This window comes from Rhinolophus sinicus, chromosome 5 (assembly GCF_057876585.1).
Source record: "Rhinolophus sinicus isolate RSI-liver-muscle chromosome 5, RSI-T2T, whole genome shotgun sequence".
Classification (NCBI taxonomy): Eukaryota; Metazoa; Chordata; class Mammalia; order Chiroptera; family Rhinolophidae; genus Rhinolophus; species Rhinolophus sinicus.
The window spans coordinates 80431749-80453039 of NC_142505.1; the positions used below are offsets into that span (position 1 = coordinate 80431749).

Sequence of the window (21291 nt, forward strand, 5' to 3'; positions counted from 1 at the left end):
TTGTCCCCATAATTCATCTTCACTACTATATATAGAAAGCGACTTAAATAGACTTTTCAAAGCTATGTTTATGAAACAAAATAATTTACCAATGCTCAGCTAAAATAAAAGAAACAAACAGTAAGGGTACTGTTCGTATTTTTACATGAAGTCTACTTCTGAAAGAAAACAATAAAAAAGTTCTAACATTTTTCAATCATTTCAAAAGATCAAAAAAATCATCTGAAGTTCATCTTTACTTTGTATGTTAGTGTAATGCATTCCTTCTTCTTTTGTTCCTACTGCAGTACATGAAATACTAACTAGTTTCACTATCTTATGTACAATCCTTCCTCTAAAGTAAGCACAATAAATATATGAGTTTCATTTCTACTGTTTAGTAATATCTAAATTTATTTTTTTAATTGTCTTCTATAAGTATACTACTTACTCTGCAGAGGCTGGTAAGATGCTGATGGGAGATATATGGGCACTGTAATCAAAGAAAGAAAGTAGCTATAAATTCTTCAATACTAAATGACTAAAAAATGTGCTGAAAACTGCCACATTTGCACAACCTTAACACACCCAGGAGAGCATGCACTGAGTTTTATGCTCATCTCCAGGAGAGGGATGATTCTAATTTTCTAAAGAAATTATCTCTCCACACAAAAAGACCCTTAACTACATTTTCTCCCCCTGCCTCCCTACCTCCTTCTCCCTCCTCTCTCTATCTTTCTCCCCCCATCTCTCTCTCTCTCTCTCTCTCTCTCTCTCTCTCTCTCTCTCTCTCTCTCTGTGTGTGTGTGTGTGTGTGTAGCCAACTACTTCACCTGGTGCTCACTTGGCAAAACACTGACCTATTCCAAGTCTTAAGGAAAAAAAATTGACTACCGGCGCAACAAAAGCACCCCATCTAGGATAGTATGGCGGCCTCAATCCTGGCTCTACACTCCCTGCCAGAAGTAACAGCATATGCTACTACTCAGAGGATTTTCTCAAGCAAAAAGGCAAAATAGATACTAAATTCAGACCACCTCATTCATTGTGCTAGTAAGATTTTCCTCGCAAGTATTGCACAATGTGATCTACTGATTCCTATAAAAATTTAGGTAATAGCCTGAGATGATCACATGCCTATGTGATGAGACGAAGTGAGGTAGGCACTGTGACATAGTGTTAGGCTACTACTGACCTTCTGATGATTTGTCAGAAAGACGACCACCTGCTTCGGGTAATCCTGGATCATCAAGCCATGATGATGTCAATGGTTGGATGTCAGAGGCAGATACGTCAATGGTTGTGGAAAATTTAGTATTTTTAGACCACACTGACCCTGGGTAACTGAAACCACGGAAAGCGAAACTGGGGATTGGGGAGGGGGGGACTACTGTATTCCATTTCTCACACCCCTGTATTTACCTGAAGGCACATTTCCTCAACAATAAGGCATCCACAGAATGACATGGAGACCAATCTCTAAACTCTTAACTCAGAGCTCTTCCTCAATCACTACATCCTTTCATGCATCACACTTAAAACTGAACCAGCAGAAACCAAGAAACTCAGAAAAATGAAGCCCTAGCATCAACAGCCCAAAAAGAGAATATAAAATTTTTCATTCTTTCTAAATTCCAAGTCTTAGCAAGGCATTAAAAGCACAACTTTAAATGAACTTTATAATAATGCCAATTAACTGTTTTTTGATGTGTGGTTCTATAAGCATGAGTTTAAATTAAAATTACCTAAACCTCAAGCCAAAATAAACCTTTGCAATACAACATAGGAAAAAGATTATGAAGCATGGGGGGAAAAGTTAAGAACTCTTTAAGTTTTATAAAGGTAAATTTGTATATTTAAATAACAAAGCTAAATTACAGATACATATGCGGATATAAAGCAACATTTTTTTAATCTAAAGATACAAGGCATTTTAGAAACAATCTTTAGATTTCCACCGACTTCATGGATAAGTTGAGGCTCAGAAGTAACTTAAACTCCTGCTTTTTGTGCACCCTAAGGTACCCATACCCTAAACCTACCATTTTTCCACTCTGAACTCAGCTCAAATCATAACAAAATATGACTAATGGCAAACAATATATAGAAATAATAGATGCATAAATAGACCAATCAATATAACTCATACACAAATATTTAAACCACTGGTTTTCAAAGGGTGGTCTGTGAACCAAAAGATCAAAACTGTTTTCATATTTGCCTTTTTCATTGTGTTGATATTTGCATGATGATACAAAAATCAATGGCAGTAAAAACAGTTTAGGGTCTTAACATAAATCCAAAGTAAGTGGTACCAAACTGTATCGTGGCCATTACATTCTTCATCACCACTCACTTGCAAATTTTTTTAAAGAGGCCAGTCCTTGATGAAGCAGTGAAAATTATTAATTTTATCTCAGCCCTTGAGTACACTTCTTTGTAATACTTTATGTGACAAAATGGGAAGTACACATGAAGCACCTTGGCTGCACAGCTTAGTATAATGCTTATCTTGAGTTGAGAGCTAAACTTTTATCATGGAACACCATTTTTACTTGAAAGATAGACTAATAAAACTATGGTTATTCCAACTTAAATATCTGGCAGGCATTTTCTCAAAAACATGTAAGACTGTCATGTCAAGAAAAACAACTGAGAGTGCTGATAAAATCTGGTATTTCAAGTAAAAATTAGAATTCTTGAAAACTTGTATTCTCCACAATAAGCTCAATAGCTTCCAAACACTTAAAGATGTTTTTAATACAATCAGTGGGGATACTAAAGAATATGAACTTTTGATATTATGTAACAAAATATATCCTTATTTGGAGGATTGAAATAAGTCCAAATGACCAATATACCATGTTACAAACCAAGCATGGATAAAGATTCTCTCAAACTACAAGATAGACCAATGGATTACAGTGCAAAAAATTCAGATACGGTTTCACATTACAAATAACCTTTAAGAAACTACCGCTTATCTAGTTTTTTGGTGTGCTGTCAAATAAGAATATCCACAATTATCTGAAAAGGCTATTAAAATTCTCCTTTTTCCATCCAACTACATACTGGAGTGACGCCAGATTTTCTTCACATACTTCAACCAAAAAAAAAAAAAAAAGGCGGAGGGCAACAAATTAAATGTAGAAGAAAATGTGAGGATCCAGCTGTCATCTATTAAGCCAAACATTAACAAAATTCTCAAAAATACAAAAACAATGCCACTAAAAAATTTCTCACTAAAAATGTTTTGGAGATTTTGGAAAACCTAGTTTCTTTTGATTAAAAACTTTTACATTAACCTGTAATGGGTTTATTGAGACTTTAAAACAGTAAGTTTCTCAGTTTTAATTCCTAATATAGCAAATACCAATAGCTGTAACCCACAGAAATAAAAGTTTGGGATCCTCAATAATTTTTAAGTACGTAACAGGGTCATTAGATCAAAACGAATCACTGACTTAAAACTAACAGAGGAGGAATTAATCAGTTAAGAAAAAAGTTAGACTGTAAATAGCTACATTTCAGCTATAAATATAAGCACCTTCCAAAGTGCAACAAAGAAACACCCCCAGCAGCTTAAATATGCCATTGTAATTTATAATATCATAAATGCCAATAGGTATAATCAAGAAAGATCTTTGTAGTCCTCAATAATTTTTAAGAGTATAACTGTTTGAGACCAAAAAGTTTCAGAACTATTTTAAACCGTCACTAAATGTTTGTATCCCTTCTGAAGAGAAATACAAAGTAGGCTCCGTAATACTTCCAGTAAGCGTTTGCAAACTACCACATAGTTTGCAAACTACCTCATAGAAAAAGGCAAAAAGATGAAAAATTCGAATCCCAAAAGGTCAGTCTTCGGTTTCATGCAATACAGTATCCACTCATTCCCTAAAACAAATTTATTAAAGCTCCCTATATGCTAGGTCCTGTGTATTCCAGGGATATTTCTCCCCTTCGTTTCTTTCATCGAATGTGGATAATTAAAGAACATATTTTTTACCTTTATGCAATTAATCAGTCAAAACTAAAATGAAAGGTTAACGCATTTAAAATATCATCACTAAATCTAGAAGACCACTGTGGTAGGCACACCTGTTTTTGCTGCCTGATATCCCTACCCCTTTTAGTAATAGGCCCATTTTTCCGTAGCAAACTAGCTGCTCCCTCTAACCAATGGTCTTGGTAGATGCATATATTATAGTGACCAGCTCTACCCTGGCCTTGGGGCTGGACACTTGGCCCAAGTTAGGCCAGATTCTCTCCCCTGCCACCCCACAGAAATCAGATCTTGAGCAGAATGACAGACAGAAGGAGATAGTTAACTCTCACAGCAACAGCCACATGCTAAAGACCCTTTGTTACTAAATTCTCCAGAGCTACCCATGTTCTTATTTGTTTGTTCTTTTGACTCTGTGACCTATCCAGCATTCTTCTAATAAACTGCCTTTTTTCTTTCCTTCAAATAAGGTCTGTTTCTATGACTTGCAATTAAGAAATCCTGACAACCACTAAATTTCCAATGGATCCATCTAACAATGACTGTTTTGGAGGGAAGGAGGATTCTCTACAAAATTAGACAGATGATCAAAGAGAAGAAACTATTACTAGCATACATTTGAAACAATATTTAACCTTGCTGCTAATTAAAAATGCTTAACGAATTCATCCCTCTAAATCAGTTCTATCCAAAAAAGATTTTTTCTATAATACAAATGTTCTGTATCTGCTCTGTCCAATATGGTACCCACTAACCACACATGGCTACTGAGTACTTCAAATGTTACACAATTGTGGATGTGATTTTAAAATTTCATTTAATCTTAATTGGTTTATTAGACACATGCACCCACTTAAATCTACTGTATTCAGGTCCTCAAGAAAATATTGCTAATGACAATGTAAATTGGGCCAAATCTTGTAAATAATCTGGAAATATTTATCAAAAGCCATAGAAAAGTTTACTCTTTGAGCCTAATAAATTTATCCAAATAATTCAAAAGAAGGAAAAAAGGGCCTAAGAACAAAAGTTGTTTAGTCACAGTATAGCACTGACAAGCTAGCTGAAATAACTCAAAATGTCCAGAAAGAATAACAGTACTTTTAATTAAGATATAATTAAATACTTTAACATATAGTTCACAAATACCTTAATATATAATTAAAATACAGTTAAGTGGCTATCAAAAAATAAATTAGAAGGTCATGTAAACAGAAAACCACAAACAAAAGGTTAAATCAGGGGCAAAGAGTGAAGAAATAGGTTAATATATCACAATTACAATCATGTTTGAAGAAACTATACATAATATAAAGATCTAGAAACCCACAGAGAAATGTAATAGTTGTATTTACAGTATACATTTTAAATTACTTTATAATTTTTCTCAATGACACTGGACAGATACTCCCCTAGACATTACGTTATTTTTAAATGACATTTTGCTTTCTGACTCTTAGTTCCTCTTTTTTTTTTTCCTTTTTCTCTTTTTTTTTTTTTTTTTTTTTAAGGAGGGCAAGCTCACAGTGGCCCATGTGGGGATTGAACCGGCAACCTTGGTGTTATCAGCACCACGCTCTAATCAACTAAGCTAATCAGCCACCCCTATTTCCTCTGCTTTTTAACCACCATTCTATTGAAAACAAATTTAATGAAAAATATCTAGTGGCCTAAATACGTATATAGCTATTCCCCTAATTCGAAAAGATTAGTAAACCATGGAGCATTACAGAGAACTAGCAGAGAATTTAGCAAACCTAGAGTTATGTGTGGGAGTTCTTGAATTCTCCAAAGCTTCCTAAATAGTGTGTCCAATGGTCCCAGCTATGTTAGGACAGTGCCTCTAGCCTACCACCTCTTTTACTAAGTTTGCCCAATATGCCATATAAATTATCATTTTATATATGAAAGAGTTGGAAAGCACTATCTTAATGGATCACAGAGTTCTCTCCTTACAGCGTAGTTCAACCTACTTCTAGCTTGGAAGTTGGATATACAAGTCAATTAATCACTTTATCTTTTTCTACCAATTCTACTTCCAAAGGATCTGAAAGTTTACCCAACCCAACTAACAAACTAATAATACAAAAACAAACTTTAAGAAATATATGTAAGAGGTTATAGTCTTTAAGAATGGTGTATATATACTAATAACTGAAAATTTCTCAGCAAAGTTGCTTCTTTCAATTTTTCTTGTTGCTCTTTTTCACACACAAACCAATCTTTCTCAAACCATTGTAATTTGTGTGATTTAGTGCTTGAGTGCATCTACACATCTAGAATGACATACTCAAAAGCTGAAGTTCTTTCAACTGAAATACTACCTTGTTGATGCTGTAACACTATTTGGTTCCAGGATGTTTTCAGTCATCCTTAATTGTACCACCTCTGGCATGTCAGTTGATTTTTCTGCACCCTCTTCTGGAAGTTCTTCTATATGTTCCAGCTTTTCATCTTCCTCTTCTTCCTCAGAAAGTTCATTGACCTATATAAATAAAAGGAAATTAAGAATTAAAATTTAATGAAACTGTTAATTGACATTATCTAAGATAAACTATTCTAAGAAAATTTTAAACACAACTCATTTTTCACTTCATTTCCTAGGACCAGTTTCTCTTATACAGTAAGTAATTGGCAACTTTTCCATATTAGGATAAAATCACAAACCAGACAAACATGACATTTTAAAGCAGGAGGTAATGATTATATTAGTATACCACTAGGAATATGTGTAAGACTGCAAACTCTGAAAAAGCCTGCACACTGTAGTTAGTTAACATTAAGAAAGTTTCATTTCCTAACTAATCAGTTTTACAAATCTAATATTTACAAAGACTAACTGATCTTTCCAATTTCCAAGTTCATTAAAAAAGTGATTTTAACAGAATAAGTGTGTGGTGGGGGAGGAGAGCACACAAATTTTGCCTTAGGTGTTATCTGTTTTACAAAACGTCAGCTAACTTCCTAAATGATTCAGATTAAATTTTTCAAGAAGAGATTGGACCTAACAACAGAGGGAAACTCTGTTCTGACCAGTAAGCACAACTCAAGGTTTTAATTCTCTTTCTGACAAAGGCTATAAAACATCTTCCATTATCAAACTGGCTACATAAGTAAATAATCACTCTAAATAAAAAGAGTGGGGGGTGGCTGGTTAGCTCAGTTGGTTAGAGCGTGGTGCTCTTAACAACATGGTTGCCGGTTCGATCCCCACATGGGCCACTCCAAGCTGCGCCCTCCACAATTAGATTGAAACAACTACTTGACTTGGAGCTGATGAGTCCTGGAAAAACACACTTAAATAAACAGTTAAAAAAAAAAAAAAAAAAAAAAGACTGTAATATTACAGAAAAAAAACCAACAAAACATTTTTAAATGAGAAATATTTTTTAAGATATCCCAAAGAATAAGCTAGCCATAAGTGGTCTTAACGTCTTTTATAAATTAATACTAGTTGTTACAAAAATTGAGTAAAAGGATACTTTCGTCCAATTTAGCCAAGTGCCCTGGAAATACCTAGAATAAATTTACCATTAAAGGTACCAGTGGTATTTTTCCTGATGGACAGGAAAATATAGTTGCTTGAATATTCTCAGAAAGTAAAATTTCAACCAGAAGAAATGTAAATACAGTGTGATACTCTACCACATTCCTAATCCACAAGTACAGATTGCCTGCTTTCAAGTGTAACACATGACATACTTAAAAGCCAAGGTTTGTAGGCAGGAAGATCTATGTTCACATCCCTATGTGCCCTTAACTGTCTCTGGCAACTTACTTAACTTCCCCAGGCCTATGTATAAAATGGAGATACTATACTACCTACCTTACAGGGCTAGTTAAAAGGATTAAATAATACATGTAAACCCTTCAGCAGTGTCTATACATAATAAGCAATAAGTAATAGCTATCACTATAACTGGAATTACCTTATTTCTATATAGCATAGATCCTAGTTTCTACAAATAACATTCACCTTTTATAAGAAATGAAGAGAGTGTCTGTCATCCAAACTACCTAAATCAGGAGGTCTCAACCACTGGTCTATCAAGGTCACTAGTCGGATGAGTCACTAAAAATTCATTATTAAAAATAGTTAATGACCTCAATTTGTGAGCCATTTACTTTATACATAAAGCATGTGCAGCAGATTCTGGTAAATTTGCGTGCATGTAAATGCCACATCTCATGTATCACTTACGTATAATAGTGATAAAAAAGACTAAAAATCATTGGCCTAAGTGGTTATTAACTGAGATGTAAGATTTATACACAAAGGTGAAATTTTCAAATGATAGATCAGTTTTTAAACTGGACTAAATGGAAAATTATCCTATTTTTCCATCTATGTATTTAATAAATTAGTGCATGTCAAAAATGTACTTAATATGTATCTGGTAACACAAGCAAGAAAAAAACTAGCAAGAAAATACTGTTTTCAGAAGTATAAAACAGGAATTACCATGGCTGATTAATAAAGGCTTATTATTCATTTAAAATATGTAGCAGCCCTACCCCACAACCAAAATATAACTTCACTGACAAATCATTTCACTGACATGCAAAAGAAAAACTTCCACATAGACCTAAATCACAAATTACCTAAGACTGAATTAATGTGCCTTTACAATAAATTACAATACTCAGCATTAATATTCTTATTTCATAAAGGAGATAGTTAACTAGGATACTTGTACAATCTCAACCATCGAAGCATAACAACAGCAACAAAATGTAACGTAGCCTGAGAAATAGATTTCAATAGTCAAGAATCACAAGGGGTAAAAAAAATTATCTGCAACCTGAACTGTTACTCTCCTGATGCTTCCCATTAATGTCAATTACTGCACTGCTATGTTGATTTGCTACTTTAATCAAGAAGAACTTCACATTTCAGAGTTTGTGTGAACTTTGTGTTGAACATACCCTTCTATTTCTCGCCCTTTGCCTACATTCCTCTATGCTAGCAGTTTCTTTGCAAAAACAAAAAAGCACACTATTCTTATAAAATAAACAATGTTTAAGTTAACAGATGGAAAAAGACAAATAAACCCACAAAATCTCCACCATATACTCTGGTCTTAATGCTTTTCCCATATTACCCAAATTGAGGATAAGAAGTTACTCAGAAAAAATATCACACTCATATATTACATAGATGTAGATAACATACAACAACCAACAGAATTTCTTCCAGTTTAGTACTTAAAAGTTCCACCAAAGTTTGTGTGAAGCCTTTAAGAGCATTTTTTTTTTCAATTCTCCATCCAAGCAGAATATTTAAAATATTCTCACCTGTTCAGTAATTGAACTCAAGTCATTAGATGAAAAATCTTCCTCTTCATTCTCAAAAAACTCATAGTAATTTTCCAGAAGTCCAGCCATTATCCTGCTCACTACTTCTTGCTCTTTCAGATCTTCCACATCTGTGTAAATGCTAAAAATAAAAGTCCAAATTGAATTGATAGTTCTTAAATCAATCACAGTTTAAGTTAGAAGACAACCAATGAGTCACTTTATAAACCTGTGCAATTTATGACATCATTCTCTGCCTCAGCTTTCCCATCTGTAAAGCCTAACTAATCTGTACCCTTCGAAAAATGCTAGGAGTAACCAGATCTACTATAAAAAAATAATGATTCATAAGCAACTTATGATCCTTGGGAGACAGCACAATGATTCTATTTCACAAATTCGTTTTTTTTAATTGAACAAAAATTTATTTAAAAACTTACTGGAAGACATCTGGACCAAAGACAGCAGCCAAAGAGTTTGCAGACCAAATTTCTTCATGATGTGAAGCTACATTGGCTAAAAATCTACACAGAAACTTTAACAAACTGTAATTAACAGGAGGAAGCTGTTGCAAGAGGAACCTCAACTTTCTTCCAAATTCATCTTCGTTATTATAATCTATAAAACATAATGACAGGTATTTTTTTTAATGAAGTAAAAAAGCAAAGCTCAGATATTTTGCCAGGTTCACATTACTCCACCCACATCACCTTTTTGCTGTAACAATGCAAAACCTCTTCACTTCCTCTACTACATGCCAAATGCCTTAGGGTTTTCATTTCATGTAATTGAAAAAGGAGAGTTGGAGAGAAGGAATTCAATCTCTAATTGCTGGAGGATGTTTTCCTCATCTATTACTCATTGGCCCCAATTCCCTAATTTATTTTTTTTAATTCTCACCATACTCTCTTGTAAGATGGTACCAGTACTTCCAAATTAGTATCAACCATAAAAAGTCAAAAGGCACTGGCGAATACCAGTCAACACCAACTACCAGTGAGCAGAGAAGAGAAGCAATTTAACCTGCTCATAGTATCAGAAATACTTTTCCACTTAGATGAGTGGGAAAACAAGAAAGGAAGAGGGTGAGAGTGACTTTCTTCTTCTCTTGAAATCCTGAAAAGAACAATTAATTTCAACAATATCAGTTCAGAGAAATAAATAAAAAGGAATTCCACTTCTCCTCTTTGTTTTTCTTCTCTAAACTAGTGTTCATTTCTGTTATGAAAGTGAATTCTCACCTAGCAGAAGCTAGGCCCTGTGTTTACCATGTCAATGAGTGTTCATTAACAGAAACTAGGCCTATATTGTTTGATCCCCACGTGGGCCACTGTGAGCTGTGCCCTCCTTAAAAAAAATAAAATAAAAAACCTAGGCCTGTATTAACCCCATTGATTGGTGAGGGCTCCTCTTAGAAATAATGAAGAAATTTATTGCTTCAATAATGAAAAGAAACCCAATTTTTTTTTAATTGGGGAACAGCGTGTTTCTCCAGGGCCCATCAGCTCCAAGTCGTTGTCCTTCAATCTAGTTGTGGAGGGCGCAGCTCACTTGCCCATGTGGGAATCGAACCAGCAACCCTGTTGTTCAGAGCTCCCGTTCTAACCAACTGAGCCATCCGGCCACCCCCAAGTTTTTTTCATGTTATATTTTTCTCCAGGTTAAAATTAATTTAAAAATTAATTCTTGGTAAAAAAAAAAATCTTAATAACAAGTTATGGTCACATTAGACATCTTTGCAAAATAACACACATCTAAAAAGTTTACCAAGAAAGGCTATAGTCCCATGAGTTTTACGTATAATTTAAAATGCAACCAGTAACAATTCTTCTATATTTTGTAATATTGCCACTGTCCCCATTCAAACACACCAGGTACTTTGATTTTATAATCGGATGGAACAGTCCCTGGATTAATGTTTTTTAAACCACCACGCCTTAATATAATTGGTGGAAATTTTTAACCAAAGCATTTAGCTGCAAAGGCTTATTTAAGAAAATCAAATACATCAACTCAAAAAAGACATGCAAGCAATTAATATTATCAGTATGATGACTAAAGTAACACTGACAAATTCTACATAACACCCTCTCTAGTTCTATAGTATTTATCATCTAATGTACCCATATATTTCTTTTGTTTACCATCTATTTCTCCTCTATCTCCCCTTACGCCCTTCAGAATGTTAGCTCTATGATGGCAGACATTTTTATTCAGTTTTGTTCACTGCTGCATTCCCAGAACCTGGAACAGTTCCTAGTATACAGCGGGTATTCAAGAAATTGGCTGAATAAGCTGAGTACACAACAACCAAAAAAAAAAAAGATGCTGGACTACTGAAACATTTGACTTCGTGGGGTGGTAAGAGTGTGGGCAATACTGTTTTTACTTGAAATACAGTCCATGTTGCTCTACTTTTGTTTGTGAACGTTTGTACTACACAAAAACATTTACACCTACCAGGCTGCTTCTAAACTCTTCAAATACAGCAGAGAAGCATTTCAAAAATAATAAGAAGAATAAGAATAAGAATAATACACATACACACACACACTACACGTCTGCTAAAATTTCTTTCCTTTTGAGCCTACTTCCCAGTTAAGTCATATCCTAGAAGAATATATGTATATATCAAAGAAGTTTTCCCTGACCAGCAATTCTTTTAAATACAACTGGGAACTGTTTTCTCTACCAAAACACAATATATAAGGAGTTGGACAAACCATCACAGTCTAAACCAGTGGTTGACAACATTTGATGATCAATGGAATGGTTGTCATAACTTGGGGGAATGGAGTGCCGGTGGCATCTAGTGGGTAGACTGGCATCCTCCAATTCACAGAACAGCCCTCCTGTAATAAAGACTTATCCAGCCCCAAAATATCAACAGTGCCAAGGTTGTGAAATCCTGGTTTAAATAAAAGATCTAATCATACCAGAAATGCCACATTGCAGTGTCCTGCTACCACAGAAAATGAAAACCACTTTTTGAAAACATTTAACTCAAATGCAACTGCAATAATGCGCCCCTCATGATCTTAAAAGCAATAATACTCTCATGGATTTGTGAATGTCAATTGAAATACTAACATAATATTTATCCACAATAAATGGAGAGAGGAATCTTAGTCCCAAGATCTAAACACATTCCCCAAAAGAATAATTAAAGGATGGATAAACACAATAAAACAGATTATTTTACAACAGAAATGCAAACATCATCTCAAGTACTGCCACACCTATCTGCATAACTATTAAAGAAATGGGTGTATGTGGGTGTGTATGCAAGCATACATACACATGCTAATTATGTAAGTGGGAAATGGAAGGAAATGGTGGGTTTCTCATATTTTAATACTGAAGGACTTACCGGCCACAAGCATTCTGCATGCCTAAAATTCCTTCAAAAGTGAATGTTAAAATAAGAATAGTCAGATGCATACCGTAATTCCATGAATGGTAACATAGTACATGATGCTGTCATACTTTTAAATGAATACCAATCAAAGTAACAATCCTAATGACAAAACAGCTTCTGAGAGTCTCAATGAGTCAGTGACTTTAGTACCATTAAATCTTATTCCAACTATTCGTTTATAAATTTTCATTCAAGACTGAAAGATTATCTGATTCTTGGAACTTGAAAGACTTGACTACAATTCAGCTAATACAGGGAACATGGAACCCTATCACTATAAAACCAAAAGAATGGCTCTAGTCATTAAAGAAGGACTCACAAAACTCTTAACACACCAATTTCATTAACATATTTAATGATGCAAAATGCTTATTAGATGACAATATAAACATTTTTTGAAAATTCCTACAAGTAATGAATTCACAAATTCAAAACCAAAAATATAATATTTGTTGGGGGAAAAAAATAAAGTTACACTTTGAAAAATGGTGACATTATTGATGACACTTCATTTTCAAAGTTTCTTGACCCAGGTGTCACAGTAGAACAACAACATTCTATCAGCTATTCATTCCTGAATATAGCAAGTTCAAAGTGAGCCCTACCATCTAGCTGTACAGAAGAAAATATGTAAGAGGGTCGTAAAATATCACAGTAATGACCTTTACACATCAATCAGAGGTCTCCACTAATTTAGGTTCATAGGTGTTTAAAATGTAAGATGGACAGCTACTCCCAAAAGGAAATCCACCTTTTCTGACTGCATAATGCTTAAGAATACACACAAACATTATAAACTGCCCCACTATGACAGTGATAGGCATTAAGGAAGTGTCTTATAATTTCTCAACATCACAGAATTTCTCCAGAAGCCCCAATTCAAAAAATTAAATAAAGAGATTCCATAATAAAAAGAAAAGCCAGAAAAAAATAAAAAGTCAAGAAATATTTAATGTTATATGCTGACTCGATAGATTCCTGTATAATGAAACATGTTAGTCCATTATACATACATGAAGCATTTCCTCACTTTTTGGTTCTTTTACCTTTCTGCTTACCTCTACTTTTCTTGTCCCTATTCCATTCCAGCTAAGGCCTACTTTCTGTCACCACCAAAAAACTAACCCAACAAGGACAAATACATTATTTTTCCTTTATTTTGCTTAGGGCCTGATGTCCAATTTGATATTTTATTTCCTTCAGATAGGTGTCCAACAACAAATTTCAGGTACATTTTAAACCTAGAATTCAAGTTGTCTTCTGGTTTTTTCTAGGAAGTTCTATCAAACCAGGGATAAATATCCTAGAGTAACATCACCATTAAGCAGCACCATTGGTTATTATTGGTCATTTTGCCACATATATTGCCTTATATTTTTTTTCTTTCTCCCTACCCTCCTACTCCTTGTTCATGCCTCCTGCCTTTCCTCCGTCTCACCCTTTATCTTCGGCTTCCTAAGACCAATTATAAAAGTAAACAGTACTGCAGGAATCTAAGAAGTTGCCATTCCCTTGACTAGACTACACAACCCGAAAGAGCAAAAGTCCCCAAATGAGAACATAAGAAATTAATCTCAGAACTACTATAATTACTGTTTAGATGTCCAGATTTCTAAAAGGTAAAGATTTGAAATTAATGTTAAATGACTGATTGGTAAGAATCAAATTTTGTTACCTTGAGAAAGCTGCATCAGGTGAATATGCAAACTGCCAGGGATAACAGGTTCAGGAAGTTCTTGAAGGAAAAACCTAAGAAGACTAATAGCTGAGGGAACATCTGCTTCCTTAACCAAATCCACCTCTTCTCCACTATCGTATCTCTGCCGAAGCCACTCCACTGTCTCAGCATTCCCATTGACTTGAAAAAGTCCTTGTTGCTCCAGACCTCCTACATGAGTTCAAAGCAAAATTTAAATAAACTTCAACTACTTGGTCATATATTCATTCTCCAATCAACTTAAAATATTCATACTTTTGGAAAGGCATTTTTGGCTCCCCTGACTGGGCTAAACACCTTCAAATTAGACATCTAGAAACATACTAACTCTGTCCTGAGGGATTCGCTATTTTATTCCCCCCCCAGTTATTCATTAAATATATTCCTATTACTCCACCCCCCCATTAAAATCTACTCTAGGCTGGGCATTTCTAAGTATAAACACACTAAAACATAAAAAAGAACTTCTATTGTTTTTCCTCACTATATTATGGACTTTCCATGCCAAAAAAAAACAAAAGAAAACTCCAAGGTCAAAGAGGGATAAGTTGTGTTTATTAAACAAAAGCTAGCCCTCAAAGTAAGGAAATGTATACCATGTTCCTCAATATAGTCCACAACGTGGCGGACTATGAACGGAACCTCATTGTCTGGATGTCCTCCCTGCTGCAGCTCATCAAGTGGAATTCCAAATATTTTGTTAGCAAGAACGGAGTTGCAGTTACTCAAGGAAGGGGAGGAGCTCTTCCTCATATCTTTTTTGCAGCCAGAAATCAAAGCTGTCTTTTCTGCCAAATGAAAAACAACAACAAAAAGACTACAATGATTAACAGGTGGCAATATGACTAATATGCATTAAAGAAAAAGGCATTACACCACAGTGTGTTCTCATCTATTAACTATGTTCCAGTTATCAGACCCATAGCGTGTTCTATAAATAAAGCTCAATACAATCAGCTAAGACATTTTCTCTACTACCTCGGGTTAGTTCTGAATACTCCCTTTAGCATTTGTATATTTATCAAACAATGGCAAAATTGATCATTAAATTTAGCAAAGGAAATTAAGTGTCCCAAAGACAAATTAAGGGGCAAATCTGGCTCCAAGAGGACCCTTACTGACCAAGCTTATTAATGATGCAGGTAAAAAGCCAAACCCAATCATTTCTGGATTCTGCTAAACGAAACTCATCTAATCTCTCCATTCATAAACACACAAACAGGAGAGAGTCACAAAGTGACAGGTTAATAATCACTTTTTATAAACGATAGGCTAATAAGAACAAGGTTAACCAGTTCTTATTTCTATGTAACAGAGCACACATAGTATATTTTTATAAACAAAGGGGTTTTTTCAGTTCTAGACACCAACTTTCAAAGAGAAAGTTCTTTTATCAATCCTGTTTCATAATTATTCAAAAAAAATCTTCACAAACAGACTAGTTCAGAAGAAATAAGGTGTTTGTCAACTTTGTAGGAATTATAAAAAGGCAATGGGGGGGAAAAAAATAATGTTTCCACTAACTAAAGCCTCAAAAAACAAGTAGTCCCAATAAAATTTTATTTTCTAAAATACACATATATTATTTTATGTGGGAAAGGAGTATTTTTTTAAAAAACAGAAACTTTTCAAAAGTTGATAATAAACAAAATGACACAAATTGTGCTTTTTTCATCACCCCAGACAAACAATTCCTTTCGCACTATAAGACAAAGATAACAGAGCAAAAAAATTTATCTGCTCAGTATTCTAAAGTTTACAAAAATAAGATCCATATATAGAATATATGTACCCACTGGATCAAGAGAGTGTCACAACATGACTAGGAAACAAATCCATCCAACTTACAGAAACAGTAGAAATTAACTTAAGGATAGCAAAACGTCATAAATTTAAATAGTTTTAGACGAGCAAGATCCATTTTTCAACACATCTGGTGCCAGCTAATGATTACACAACCTCCAATTAATAATCAAACAGCAGTAACAGGACGTAAACTCCAAAATCTCTATGGATTTATACAGCGTAGGATAGTTACCATTTTGAAAACTTACCTTTGAGTACTTAAACACCTAAGTTTAAAAAACGGATTCTGCACCAGCTACCCTCACTGAGCAAGCATTCTTTTGTCATTTATGGCTGTTTGAGATTATGGCAGAAGATCAGCCTGTAGTTCCTCATTGAAGAAACGCAGAACTCGATCAGTACTTCAGCAGTTAATCTAGAAGAAAAAAACAATCCTTTTAATTTTCCACAACTTTGTGAGAAGAGACTAGAATAAGTAGTGAGATTCATTTAGAAAGGTGCCTATATCGAAAAGCATTCTTCTGCCTCAAAAAAAAAAATCTGTGACCTAGTTAGAGGCAAAATCTGACAAAGTTTCAAATTATGATGGCTAACCAGGGTAAGATCTTTCTGCTAAAAATAAAGAAATTGCACAAGCGAATCTCTGACAGTATGGATCTTTGGGGATTATACCATTCAAATAATCCATTTTCCTCAATGGACCCTTTATTTGCATTAATACACACCCCACCCAGTTCCATTTCATCCTCCTATATTCAGAACACGGAAGCATTTTCAGATCAAAAAATGGCAGATACAATTTTAAGCTTGGAATTGCACTTACGTATTTTATTCTTTTCTTTGTATACAACAAATATTTTGTTAGCAAGAACTAGCTGTCTGAGCTTTTTGATTTGCAGAGGTGACAGCACATATTAGAAAAGAGCAGTTAACAGAACCACAAGGGTGTGCATTCAAGTATCAACTCCACTGTTCTGTACATGACCCTGAAAAACTTCCATGTCTCTAACCTTGGTTTTCTTATATAAAATAAGAATACTTACACGCCTGCTAAGTTTAACTGAGATAATATATGCACGTAATACACAGAGAATCAGTTTCCATTCTCTTCTTTGTATAATGCTAACAGATCAACAAATAAGCTGGAGAGAGAAGGAAGGGCAAAACCTGTTTGGCAATGTGTTTAATCTTCTGTGAATTCTAGTAGTCTCATCATCCTCTGTGAATTCTCATAATCTATTAAAAAATCTTTTAAACCACACTGCAGTATTCTGCATAAGAGGGTTCAGGTAAGCAAAAGAGCATTATCATTCAGTGTAGTTTTTTAAAGTCTTATTAGCAACATATACCTCTAGGACAAACATTAAAAACTGAGGGGAAGGAAAAGCACATTCCCACAACAAATCTTTAGTAGATGATTACTTCTAAAACATCCTGAAATGCCTGCTAAAACATGCAGTCCGTTCATCTGAAAACACCTCAAAGTTAGTCGTCGCACCCTCAGTATCCACAGGGTATTGGTTATAGGACCCACCTCATGTATCAAATCCACGGGTGCTCAAGTCCCTTATATAAAATGGCACAGTATTTGCATATAACCTGCATGCATCCTCTCATATGCTTTAAATCATCTCTAGGTTATTTACAATACCTAATACAATGTAAATGCTATGTATATAGTTATACTGTATTATTTAGGGAATAATGACAAGAAAAAAACTGTATACTCATATGTTCAGTACCAACTATCATAGGCCTAACTACATAGTACATGTTAGCAACAAGTTTTTTTTCCCAAATATTTTCAATCCACGGTTAGTTAAATCCACAGATGGTGGACCCGTGGATGTGGAATCCACAGATACAGAGAGCTGACTGTATAAGATCCTTTAGAGAGGTTAACTACAGGGACAAGATGTTTAATGAAGTTACATTACAATTCAGGTTGACACCTCATGACATAAGAAACGGGGGATTTGCTTGATAAATGAAGCAAATAAATGAAGGCTGGCTGGAAGAGTATGTCAGAGGCAAGTTCTGCACATCACGAAAATGGCTACTCAGTGTTGAGTGTGTCTTGTTAGTTAAACCAGGAACCTGTTATCTCATCCTGTATTCCTTCCTACTCTAACTAGACAATCTGAAAGCATCTTTCCTAAGGCAACACTGGGTAGGAATCTATGAATTCATCAGTACAAATTCATCCTTACTACTAGAAAAACAAAGGCAAAAATCTTTCACGTGTTAAATTTTTCTCCTGAAGCAGAGCACAAATGATGACGATGAAAATAGCAGCAGCTAACATAAATGAGCAGTTACATGCCAGGTAGTTCATGCACTTTACATGTGTTGATAAGGTATTATTTTAACCCTTCATGGGACATTGCATAGAGGTTCACCAACTTACCTAGAGTCCACTCAGCTAGTAAGGATCAGAGGCAGAATCTGAACTCTCTGCTCTTTATCACTATACTATACTGTTGTTCTATGCAAATTTTCACAATTTAAAGTACCATAGAATCTCACATTTAATCACTCAAACTGACCAGTCTTATATACATTTCAGGAGGTCATTTATTCCTCGCTTGCTAAAAGATACTTAATGAGGGCAGGCCTACGTTCCAAGCCCTACTAGCCAATGATTATTCACTTGAGACCTCTATCTAGAGCACACTGCTGAGGGCATTCAGACTGGAGTGGCCCAAAATAACATTTCTGCTAACTGCAAAGTAGTTTTTGACATTATTTAGTCCTCCTTCCTGCCCTCTTTTCAGAGCTTAAATCATGTAAACATTCCCTTCATATCTGTAGTGAGTTGAATAGTGTCCCCCAAAAATTCATGTCTGCCTGAAACCTCAGTAGGTGACCTGATTTGGAAACAGGATCCTTGCATATGTAATCAGGTAAGGATCTCAAAATGAAATCACCCTAGATTTAGGGTGAGTCCTAAATCCAGTGATTGGTGTCCTTATAAAAGGGCAGGACACATAATGTGTAAGAAGGCTAGATGAAGATGGAGAAAAAACCTGGAAGTTATGCTCTCACAAGATAAGAAATGTCTAGAGCAACCGGAAGCTGAACGGGGCAAGGAAGGATTCCCCCCTAGAACCTTCAAAGGGAACAATGACCCTGCCCACTCCTTGACTTTAGACTTCTGGCCTTTTGATCAGTAAGAGACTGTTTTAAAGTCACCCCATTTGTAGTAATTTGTCATGGAAGCCCTAGAAAACAAATGGAACACCTAAACTAAATATCCAATTCTCAAGGAAAAGAAAATATCGTGTTTCCCTGAAAGTATCATATTAAAATAAGACCGGGTCTTATATTAATTTTTGCTCCAAAAGACTCATTAGAGCTGATGGTCTGGCTAGATCTTATTTCCGGGGAAACGTGGTAAAAGCAGGTACCACAGAAAAATGTCCCAAAGAAATCTGATGAAATATCTTAGCAGATTGGATCGATATAATGCAAAAATGTTATCAAATAAAAGGCTTGACACAGAGAATACAATGTGTAGGCTTTCAAAATAACTGAAGATTTCCAAAAGGATAATTTTATAATGACTCAAAATAGCAAAATCAGGGGCAGCCAGATGGCTCAGATGGTTAGAGCGGCGCGAGCTCTCAACAACAAGGTGGCCAGTTCAATTCCCACATGGGAGGGAGGTGGGCTGTGCCCTCTGCAACGAAAGACTGAAAACGGTGACTGGACTTGGAGCTGAGCCGAGCCCTCCACAACTAGATTGAAGGACAACGACTTGGAGCTGATGGGCCCTGTTAAAACACACTGTTCCCCAATATTCCCCAATAAAATTTTTTTAAAAATCATTTTAAATATGTGACAGTTGCCTAGCACCTGGTATTGGCAAATGAATAAGAAATAACTTTGAATTTTGTATCACATACTTTACCATGAGTTAAGACTGACATTATGCAATTAAACACCAATTATCAATAACGCTAGCTGATGGGTACATTGAGGAAAGTGTACCTTCATATACAAGCTATCAACCTGAATTCTAAGGCTCAAAGTACTTTTGCACTCCATTCAGTTCCATTTATATATACATATGTCTGATAGCAACAAACACACTTTTCTTCTTAGCACAGAATCTAAGTTTTAAATACCTAATAAAATTAGTAGTGAGGGCGTTTTCACAAAGGGTAGAACTCCGGGGCAGCCAGATGGCTCAATTGGTTAGAGTGCGAGCTCTTAACAATAGGGTTGCCAGTTCGATTCCCACATAGGCCATTGAGCTGTACCCTCAACAACTAGATTGAGGACAACAAGCTACCGTTAAGCTTCCGGAGGGGTGGCCAGATGGTTCAGCTGGTTAAGAGCATGAGTTCTCAACAACAAGGTTGCCGGTTCAATTCCTGCATGGGATCGTGGGCTGCGCCCCCTGCAACTAAAGACTGAAAACAGCAACTGGACTTGGAGCTGAGCTGCACCCTCCACAACTAGACTGAAGAAGGACTTGGAGCTGATAGGCCCTGGAGAAACACACTGTTCCCCAATAGTCCCCAATAAAATAAAATTTAAAATTAGAAAGAAAAAAAAAGGATAGGACTCCATCATCAATACTATGGATAACAGCCAATAGTATTAACTGAGCTCTTTAATAATATGCTAGGAACTATTTTAAGGGCTTTAAAAAATTTTTCTTTTTTTTAAAGATTTTATTGGGGAAGGGGAACAGGACTTTATTGGGGAACAATGGTCACATTGTTGTCCTTTCAATCCTAGCTGTGGGGGGTTCAGCTTCAAGTTCTGGTTCTTCCAGTCCTAGTTGTGGAGGGCGCAGCTCAGCTCCAGGTCCAGTTGCCGTTGCTAGTTGCAGAGGGCACAGCCCACCATCCCTTGCGGGAGTCGAACCGGCAACCTTGTGGTTGAGAAGACAGGCTCAAACCAACTGAGCCATCCAGGAGCTCAGCGGCAGCTCAGCTCAAGGTGCCGTGTTCAATTTTTCAGTTGCAGGGGGCGCTGCCCACCATCCCCTGCGGGACTCGAGGAATTGAACCAGCAACCCTGCGGTCGAGAGCCCACTGGCCCATGTGGGAATCGAACTGG

General features: G+C 35.6%; 1 protein-coding gene across 5 annotated transcripts in view; it reads right to left on the reverse strand.

The window, feature by feature from the left end:
* FAM13B (family with sequence similarity 13 member B) overlaps nucleotides 1-21291 on the reverse strand; it is a 64960-nt gene that overhangs the window by 34832 nt on the left and 8837 nt on the right. For 3 of the 5 annotated variants that reach the window (XM_019740222.3, XM_019740221.3, XM_019740219.3), the window contains exons 2-7: nucleotides 16470-16636; nucleotides 15012-15203; nucleotides 14374-14586; nucleotides 9721-9898; nucleotides 9281-9422; nucleotides 6310-6470 (exon numbers count right to left, since the gene is read on the reverse strand). In XM_019740222.3, the coding sequence (XP_019595781.2) occupies nucleotides 6310-6470; nucleotides 9281-9422; nucleotides 9721-9898; nucleotides 14374-14586; nucleotides 15012-15168 (851 nt within the window). In that variant the 5' untranslated portion in view covers nucleotides 15169-15203; nucleotides 16470-16636. Of the gene's footprint in view, nucleotides 1-430; nucleotides 473-6309; nucleotides 6471-9280; nucleotides 9423-9720; nucleotides 9899-14373; nucleotides 14587-15011; nucleotides 15204-16469; nucleotides 16637-21291 lie in introns of all 5 variants that reach the window. The other 2 variants (XM_019740217.3, XM_019740220.3) reach the window with 1 other exon arrangement.